Source organism: Hydractinia symbiolongicarpus, chromosome 10, assembly GCF_029227915.1.
Source record: "Hydractinia symbiolongicarpus strain clone_291-10 chromosome 10, HSymV2.1, whole genome shotgun sequence".
Classification (NCBI taxonomy): Eukaryota; Metazoa; Cnidaria; class Hydrozoa; order Anthoathecata; family Hydractiniidae; genus Hydractinia; species Hydractinia symbiolongicarpus.
The window spans coordinates 22,533,379-22,543,979 of record NC_079884.1 but is presented as its reverse complement, the minus strand read 5'-3'; the positions used below and the strand labels follow the sequence as shown (position 1 = coordinate 22,543,979).

At 30.4% G+C, this 10,601-nt stretch overlaps 1 protein-coding gene across 1 annotated transcript; it reads right to left on the bottom strand.

Annotated features, from left to right (window-relative positions):
* Positions 1–127: 127 nt before the first annotated feature.
* On the bottom strand, positions 128–10,518 carry LOC130662605 (sodium/hydrogen exchanger 5-like). The gene is made up of 11 exons (XM_057461501.1): positions 9,960–10,518; positions 9,328–9,456; positions 8,000–8,089; positions 7,241–7,306; positions 6,936–7,045; positions 6,538–6,582; positions 6,162–6,230; positions 5,124–5,179; positions 2,416–2,501; positions 1,887–1,969; positions 128–1,708 (listed from the first exon to the last, which is right to left on the bottom strand). Exons 1-11 carry the CDS (start codon positions 10,020–10,022, stop codon positions 1,234–1,236), a joined length of 1,272 nt encoding a protein of 423 aa, XP_057317484.1. The 5' UTR covers positions 10,023–10,518; the 3' UTR covers positions 128–1,233.
* Between the last annotated feature and the right edge of the window lie 83 nt (positions 10,519–10,601).

Below are 10,601 nucleotides of genomic sequence, written 5' to 3'. Positions count from 1 at the left end.
CAAACATTATGGGGTAATCTCCTGACTTTTTTCAAAAAGATAAAACATATGTGAACATTCGTTTGTAATAATAGCAAATTTTAAACGAAGTCTTAGACAACTAAACTGCAAATAAACAATTTAAACAAAATTCTCTTTATTCTTTAAACAAAACGTTTCGTAATTTATTTTTGTGATTTATATTTGCAATTCTTTTTTTTGTTTACTTTACTTTCTAATTGAAGGCGACAAGAAATGATCAAATTGGATACTGATTAATAACTAGTTTTAAACAACGAAGCATGATTGAAAATAAGTTAAGAAATGATAACACAAGGCCATATTGTGGAAATAAATCCATTGTGTAAAAAAATAAACTTACATAAAGAAATCTGGGGACATAAACAAATAATAAAAAACTTTTTTTCAACAATTCTCTCAATGCTGAGAGTTAATTATATTAATATATACAAACATAAATAAACAAATCATATATTTTTATTGGTAGAATAAATATTCCTATATTTCTGTTTATGTGCAACAAATTAAATTATTATACAAATTAGAAAAATCAGCGTTTGAAAACTATACTGAAAAAGATTATTAACAATTGACATAAACAAAACAAATCTTGGGCAAAATTTAATAGGCAAAGTCAGTTTTCAAAAAATATAGTTAAAAATATTTAACAGTCGATGGTCTTTTGCCGAGAGACTGTGGAATTGCCACTTATGCAATGTGTAGGCTAGGTGGACAGCGTTTAGTAAATCTGATAGTTGCACTTTCTAGCATTACAAAATAATCCACAGTGTTGATTATAAAGGCCTAACGGCAAAGGTAATAATAGAAACAGCCTGAATAATTACTTGTGTGGTTAAACTTTACAACTTACTGTTTTGTTTAAATATATTTTGAACTAAATTGTACATTAAACTTCTTTTTTATTCCAACAGTAGATTTTCATCCTCATTATATTTTCAATAAATTAAACATCTGTCAACAGCAGTAAAATAAATGGGTTTTTTTAGGTAACAGGTCTCATATTTTATGATGTGCATCACACTATGTTACAATTATTTATGGTGCTTGAATGAAAAAAACGCATGAAAAATGTATTAGATTTAAATATTGGTTGAAAAAAGCAAGGAAAAAAGGTGATAAAAGAAAAATATCAATTATTATAATCATCATACATTGCAGAATGTTAAAACATTTGTTATGCTTATTTCAGGACAAGTGCATTGTACCTAATCATCATAAACCAGTCTCATGTGTATAATTACTGTCTTTGTATCGATCAGACATGTCTGCATTCATCTGGCTTTTACGTGGTGGTGATAAGTTATCGGCCCATGGGTCAATTATATTAATTACCATGTCGTCTCTTGACAGGCTTTCATCAATGCTATTTGCTTTGTCTTCTTCTGTCTTTTGTTTATTATATGATTGTGAGACAAGAGGATTAGTAACTAATGGAGTGACTTCTGTTGGCATCTTCGTTTTAAGTTGTATTCCTTCGTCATCACTTTCTGTCTCACTATTTTGATCAGATGATTGAATTACACGAGCTTTCCTAACAACAGTATCTTGCTGATCTGTTTCTTGTGTGACTGAGCTCATACCAGAGTTGTTATCTTTTTGTCTTTTGTGCTTGTGCTTGTGCTTGTGACGATGATGACCCTTCTGGTTGCGTGATCTAGTTGGTCTTTGAACTAAGGAATTTCGTTTTCTAAATAAAAAAACAACATGTAGATTGCTGATATAGCATCCCCATTTATTACATTGAATTACCCATTACCCATCCTGTTACAGAACCTAGACAAATAACTTTCTCATTAGAGTGTCAAATTATACACAGGTTGAAGTGTGCACGTAATGAGTACATTTTATTAAAAATAATTTCTTACAGTTGTAGATAGTGATCTTCAATAGCGTCCCTTTCACCTAACGAATCCAAAGTATATTTTCTTTGCGAGTAAGTACGTCTTACCTACAATCAAAAGAAAACAAAAGAACCCCTAAAATTATCAGCTTTACAAAAAACAGGTTCACTCCTAAATTCGCATAGGAAAAACCTTTTGCCAGATTTGAAGTGGAGATTGTTCGCAAGTAATGAAATAAAAGTAACTTATAAGTAAATACAAGTTAATGTTTTTTGTTTACAGGAGTTAAACATATGAGTGTTTAAAAGTCTCAATCTGTTTTTAGACAAAACTATTTGCCTTCATTTCATTTGATCGTCAACAAGTTCATAATTGTAAGAAATCTAAACTCAACTTTATCTACCTTGGCACTAACAAATAACTTATTCCTGTGGGTTGTACTAAAAATATTGCCCTCAGTCATCACACCAACAGAAATCACTCAAACTTTTAAATAATTAGCTACCACTAGAGCAATGGTTACTACTACATTTGTTCACCAAATATCACTTACCATTTTTTTAGCTTTTGGTATAAGGTTTGATATAGTTCTCTCGTTAAAAGCTTTAGAACAAACATTGCTAGAACATTCCCCCTGATCTAAAAACAAATGTCTTTTAACAAGCATAAAAAATAAAAAAATTGGTCTTTAAGTTGATTAGCTAGTTGTTTAAAACCTACTGAATCAGTACTGGTATTGTTAACTGCACCTTGATCCTTTGAATCATGTTTCTCAGTAGTGAACTTATCACAATTCTAAACAATTCTCAAAAAGCATACCATAGTGTTGTTTTAACACTGATAAAATATTGCTTCTGAAAAGACTGGCATGTTCCAACTGATTACTAAAGGCAGGAAGAGAGTTCAAGGGACAAATGCAGTGAGGTCCATGCAAACAACCAAGGTTACTGTTTTCCAACATAATACCCTGATAAATGCTTTTTAAGCCATTAACAACCTAATAGCCTGATAAAAACATAGGAATTGAAGTCGTTTAAGTCACAAAAGCATTTGAATTTGAATAAAAAATATTTTTGTAGAAACCATGTCTCCTGCTAATAGAAAACGTAAGGAAAATAATTTCAATTATATACAATTTTAGCGATCACAATGAAAACATTTTTATAGTTCTATTTTAAAAGTTCTAAACATTGCAGTTTGGCTGCTGGAGGGGTTATGTTTGCTGTAAAATTAAATGAGCAATTGTTGAAATTACCACCAGAAATAAACAAAGAAAATGTAGAATGAAACATGAAACTTTTTTTTGAAGAGATAGTTGATGATTCGGAAGTAGTATTTAGTAGATTTATTTTATCCTTGTTTGAAGAACTCAACATGTGGAAACGGAAGGAAAAGGTTAGTTTTGCTACTTTGTAGCTTTTGAGGGAGTCTATAATGCCGCACAACTTATAATCCTGGAATGTTGACATCTAACAGTTTATTGATGTTTTTCTAGCCGAATGATTTGTTACTTTTCCTATGATAAGTTTTGTTACTCCTAAAAACTCGATATGTTAAAACTTTGACTTTCTTATGGACATTTAACAGTGTTTAAATTTTAGGAAAAGCTGTTTGCTTATTTTTTTGTTTACCATTTATCCCCTACAGGAAAATAAAACTATGTCATGTGATTGATATAAGCCAATTAAACAACACGTATAAAAAAAGAAGACAATACACTGCCAGGTACTAATATACATTGGCACTGCCATGAGTACTTGTTATCACTATACCTACTACAGATTTTCCCACAGTATATGCACTTTTACAACAAATAATATCACGGAAAAAGAATCTTTCGCTTCTCTTCACTGTTTTGTGAATGAAAGCTTGAAAGCGTTGGTACTCATAGCAAACTACGCTGATTCATTTTGTATCATCCTATCTCTATAATAGTCCCATTTTTGTTTGTTTAAAATAGTAGCTTATTTTTCCGTGACTTTGCATCAATTTTTAGAACAATTTTTTAGGGGTTAATAAATCAAAAACCAATATAATTACACCTATAATCATAATAATAGCCTGTTTCAGTAAATTTCATTTCTTCATTTTAACAGGCAGGTAAGAATGCACGACATAGTGATGTAGAAAAAATGTATGATGGGCAATCCCCTGTGGATATTTCCTTGGTTCAAAAACTAGTGCCCAAAGTGGATATATTTTCTTGATGTAGCTAAAAATTTATATATGTTAACTTTTCTGATGTTACTGCAAAACTTCAATTCAATACACTGACATGCGTTGAACAAGAGCATGTTTAAGTCTGATGGGTAACAACTTGAAAAAGAGTAGTAATAATTGACAACAACCCCTTTTGGGGAACTAAACTTGCCTAACACACCTATTTCAGAAAAAACGGGTTGATGAAGTCATCATGAAACCTTTGAATATCTTCTGAACCGTTCATTCGAAGTGCATGATTAGCATTTTTAACTCAACACAATAGTGGGGACATAAACTCTTTATGTTTATAAAACTGCATTTTCTGGCAATCTTAAAGACCTAACTTTCACAATGATTTTACTCTCACTTGAATAAGGAAGTCATCCAACCGTTTTTCATCACAGATGTTTTCAACAAATCAGGCTTATCAATAAAATGCCCACTTAACTCAGATGAACACATTTGCAGGAATAGAAAACAAAGGCAACATCTTTATTTTCAAATGATCAAATAGAGAAAAACGGCGCTAGAAATGAACTTATTGACAGCAAAGTGATATTTCTCTCAATTTTTTCTTATTTTGTAATAAATACTCTAATTAAATTAAATTAAAAGCCTCCCTTAAATTTCCCTTATTTTTAGGCCTGGGGAAATATTGTATTTCTAAAAATACAATTTACCAGAGGTAAGGTTAGTAAATTGTCTATAGGCTAGCCTGGTGATAAAAAGCTAATGTAAGTAATCTTTACATTGAACGTTAAAGATGGAAATTTGAATAATTTTTGTTTAACTGCACGGTAATTATGCATTATAGTTTCTCAAATAAGGTTTTATGCTATAGAGGATCCCTTTACTGAACACTGATGTAAGTGAAATCTTCTATGGACATTTCTCAATAAAAAGAGCAGAAATAAATACATATATGACCAAGAGTTATTTAGACTGAAAAAATAATTTCAGTTTCAAGAGTTTAAAAAGGGACAAAAATTATTTCAAAATTCTAAAAATTTGAGATAATCATACAGAATTCAAAAGTAAAATATAACTTTAGAGGTTTACCTTTAAGAATGTTGTAATCAATCATTCCACATTCAGTTCCTTTTAATTCCTGGCTCCTAAAAAGTAATCCAACAATATTATTAAGTATAATGTACTGAGGACACTACTTTGAGAAAGTTAAAAAGGTTTCTCTTATTTTAATAGCCACAATAAAAAGATATTTTAAAGATACAGTGCCTATAAGGGACTCATCTGCCCTTGATAATTTGAGGGTATATAAGGAAAAATACTGAACGTTTTTTTTTCTTTCTACAGTACACTCATTTATTTTGGATTTATAAATAGACATGGCTCTGATTAGCACTGTAATATTTTTATTGATCTGCATTATAGAGATTGTATTTACATTATTTGATTTTGTAATATAAAATTATTCTTTAATTCTTTTTTATTTTGTTTCATATTCTCTTTTATTTTGTTTTTGTGGCAGACCGAGAAAGACTTGGCAGGAGGTTATAAGGACAGACTTGATACAGAGGAAGTTGAGTTTAGATCTAACACGGTCTAGATCAGATTGGAAGAGGGTCATTAATATACCCCGTCCAACCCATGCTAGCACGGAAAACGGACATTAAGCCGAGAATGATGATAATGATGAATAAAAATAAAATAAAAATAGCCACATTTATATCTGTTTGTTGTGCTTTTAAACACACAAAATATGTCAAAGATGCACAAAATATTATTACTGCTAATGGCCCAAAATGGTAGCAGAATTCTCAATTATATCAGTTATGCACAGGCTAAAAGCAGAACAAATTTATAGGTATGTATTTTTTAAAACACTATGATTGTTACATAGCTGTAACAGCCAGTATTAGTGTTCTTCAATTATTAATTAGTTTCGAGAACAACATTTTGTACAGAACATATAAACCATTTTTTTTTATTTATTTAAAGTTTAAGATTATCAAGGGCTTAAAAATGTTAAACTTAAAGGAGATTACATTCCCTACATTTATTTTTGGATTATCACTTTAAAGGGATACTTGCCACCCAACATTTATTATCAACTTCTCAGATTGAAGTACAACTTACCTTAACGCCAGCTGAAGAGCTATGGATGGGTTTCGTTTTAAAGCACTTAACTCTGCTTCATCATTCTCCCTTAAAATGATTCATGAGAGATTATAAAAACTATGGTAGTTTTTATAATCAAGACATTATTCACATTACATAAAATTAAAGAAAAAAAATCATAAAAGACAATCTTGGCATTGCTATACTGTAGGAAATCAATTTTCATAAAATATGACTCATTTTAACATCAATACTCTTTTCTTTTTTCATCGAACAATGGGAGACAAAAAGATTAAGTGTTTAAGATTAGGTGAATAAGAACTCACTACATATATGAGCGAGTGCTAAGCGTTATATTTTTTTAAATCTTTAAAAATTTTATAATAAGAAATACCTTGCTAACATCATTGTCGGATTGGCAGCATAAGTCAGTGCATGTCTACATAAAGAACAACATGACTATAAATAAGTTAAATAAATTTTTCACCAATTGGATGTCATCAACATTGGATCAAATAAAGTTTAATGAAAAAAAAATATATCACACAATAAAAACACAATTAACACAAAACACAACAAGTATTTAACTTTATAAAGGGTAAAAAGTTATTTCAGAAGATTATTTGATGTCAAAAAGCTGGAAGTAAGGGGTGTACAAGTAGTTAAACATTAAGTCAAGATTATTCATTATTATAAAGCCAGGCTTAGATTGAAATGAAATCTAGCTTCTTGAGTTTCTCAAATAAATAAACAACAACAACAATAAAAAGGAAAGTGAGAATATAGTCATACTTAAATGCCATCCTTCTTTCAGCATATACAATTTCTTCATCTAGAAACAAATCTGGCTCCCTTTCTAACCAACGCCTTAGATATCTTTTATTAATAACTTCAAGCATGTTCTAAAAAATTAAAGAAAAAAAAATCAAATTGTTTTTCATGTCTTCCAAGTGATCTATTTAAGGTAAATCATAATAATACCACCAATTATGTGCTGATTACAGACAAGACAAAAAGATTTTCTTACAGCCCAACATATCGATAGAAATTGAAAAAGAAAAAGCAGTAAATAAAAACAATAACAGTAAAACACATACAGCCCAAAAGCCATGTCCATGCACACCAATGATCTCTTCAACACCAGCAACCATGTATCCAAGCATCTAATGCAAAATGAAACATATTGTTGATGCAAAATAAAATCAATAAAAAATTGACAAAGAAGACAAACTCGAATGCTGTATATATGCACCATATAACATCCAAAAAAATTGTTTTTGTACCACTGCTTTTTCCTGTAAAATTTGGTATAAAAGGATGTAAGAAGCCTAAGAATTTAAACGTTAATTATAACGAGAAAGACAATGACCTAACAATTTAAGTTTATTTCACTGGCACTTCTAGAAATAATGTTCACTTTGGATAATTTAGTTAATACCAAATTAATTAGGTAATTTTTATGGGCGTTAGGGGTGGGTATCGTGGTGGAAAATAATTTTACTTTAGTTTGTTATGCTCACATCTCTAACACCTAGCAGTTAAAAAAACATTACATCACAGTTAAAGTCTAAAATGCAATTCGAATGTAATAGTAATTTGTGATTCAGTATTTTAAAAAATAACAAAACCAAAAACCACGAAACTTTTTACAAAACAGATACAAATTTAAAGGGTTCTGATACACCTGTTACAGGGGAAGGAGGGCAAGATTTTGCCAAAAAAGTTCGTTTCATAACGGAATGCTACTCCAATATATTGTTACAAAAGGAGTCAGACAACTTAAGAGACAGTATCAAATTGAGAATAAAGTAGGTTTTGGGGGAAATACAAATGTTGATACATCTTTATTTTCTTACTCTATCATTTAAAGTTTCTGCCATGGATTTTTCTCGTTTCTGGGTTCTTTTAACACCCAAAAGTTTCACTAGCTTTTTAATTGTGGTACCCTAAAATAAAGGAAAATAAAAACTATGATAAGTATCTTAAAGGTATTCTTTTCCACACAACCCAATTCTTTTTATTATCAACCTAATGCTTCTATTCAATCCTTTCTATTTGTTTCCCTACTGGGCTAATTGTATTGAGCAATAGCATAAGACTGTTTTAAACACTTTTTGTTTCCACATCCTGAATTTCTTATCCTCAACAATCTCCTTTCACATATTTTTCTCTCCTTTTTTTTATTTACACGATTTTAAAAGATTGCGTTAGGACCAATTACAGTGATATTAAAGCATCATGTGGCTGCATTAAAACTATTCCAAAACAAACTATGGCAAAATTTAAAACATGATATATCAATCTATATAATAATAATGCTAAGCGTGTCTGTCTGTCTGTGACAGGCAAAGTAGATGTCTTCATTTTCCTTTCATGTTGCCGAAAAATGCATGTCTGAAATGGTAAATTTTCCGACGTTACAGCACGACAAATATAACTTCAATATCCTATATTAAATTAATGAAGCCATTACAGTGCACCTAAAACTTTGAGGCTAAATAACTTGGAAACGAGGTGGTGACGTTAATGATTTTTAACCGTGTTGGTAACTAGGGACTACCTGGGACCAAGTTGGGTAAGTTTCCCAAACCTGGGTCCTCGAATCTGTTTCGGAATGGATGGGTTGATGAAGTTACCAAAAAACCTTTAAATCCTAATATTTCTGCAACCGTTTGTCAAAAGTACACGGTCCTATACATTTTCTTGATCAGCGTTTTAAGATCTATACAATAAAGGCAACACGTATACAAATTTAAAAAAAAAACAAATTGAGTTTTGATGGACCATTGCTGACGGCAGCAAAATTTTTAAACCCCTATATTTCATTAACCGCTCATTAAAAGCACATGATCATATAAATTTTTTTGATCAGCAGTTTAAGCTCTACACAATAGAGGCAACGTGAAAACAACATTCAGTTTTTTTTGTGGATGGGTTGCTGCCATCAACAAAATTCAAATGACGCTTCCTTTTTATTTTTATCCTGCCTCAGTGAATTTTTTCACGGGCTTTATCGACTAGTATTACTATTAAAGCTTTCCAAATTTAAACTTTAAAATGTCTATTGTTTATGCAATCACACTTTTTATTATTTAAAATTAGGCTAGATTTAATCATGTTTTATATCTTAATTATGCTTGACTAACAAATCCAAAACTTTACTTAAAATAAAATAAAAAAATACCTGAACAAAGACAGTGAAAATGACCACTATTACTGTCGTAGTGAAAACTACATTTCGAAATACACTGTTGGTTGATTTAATTAAAACAGCCAAGCAAAACGCCACAGCTCCACGAAGCCCTCCATAACTCTAAAGAGAAAGAATCTATTAAGCATATTCCATACATGCTGCTTTTCCAATAGAATATTTTATATGTAAAAGTTCTAGGCAATTCTTAAAAATGTGCTCCTTCTGTCTATAGCCAGGTCATCATATTCTCATGTAAAACCTGACTGTAAATACAATTAATTGTTACCTCAGATCTATCAATAAAAAATGAGAAATGAGATAATAGCTGGGTCATTAATTGCCTCATCAGATTCAAAAAGAGTTTGACTAGCTTAGAGAAATAGTTTTCTGAGCTTAGTACTCTGATTTTGTACAGAACATACACAGATTCCAACTTACTGCCAAACTATAGGAGTTTTTTTTCTAGTTATAATTTTTACAATAACAATAAAACCCTGGTTTTTGCGTTATGCAGGTTCGATTAGTATAAACACGTGTCTTGTGACCTCGGACACCAAATTACTCTACCAAAGATTTTTAATAGTAATAAAATGTTGAGTAAAAATATTTTAAGTTTTTCTCACCTTTGTTATGCCAAGACAACCATAGTGGGTAAGGTTTTTTTGACCACTGTGAATGATCACCATTTGTTCAAGGCTCGATATGTGAATAAACAAAAAATAGCTTGTGATACAAATTGAAAAGGCTGGATAGGATAGATTCACAACAAAAAACAGAACACAGCTAAAACAAAATCAACAAAGTATTCAAGCCTTGCAACATTTAAATCCCAACATTTAGTTAGCTTTGAAAAGGAAAACCACTATTGTAGTAATTAAGCTACATGAAAAATTGAAATATTACATAAGTGAGTTATGGTAAACCAATGCATATTGGGCATCTAATTATTTGCTTCTTACCAGATAATAGCAGTTACATAAGTAAAGTTGTAGTTGTCCAAACATTATGGGGTAATCTCCTGACTTTTTTCAAAAAGATAAAACATATGTGAACATTCTGTTGTAATAATAGCAAATTTTAGACAAATTCTTAGACAACTAAACTGTAAATAAACAATTTAAACAAAATTCTCTTTATTCTTTAAACAATACGTTTCGTAATTTATTTTTGTGATTTATATTTGCAATTCTCTTTTTTACTTTACTTTCTAATTGAAGGCGACAAGAAATGATCAAATTGGATACTGATTAATAACTAGTTTTAAA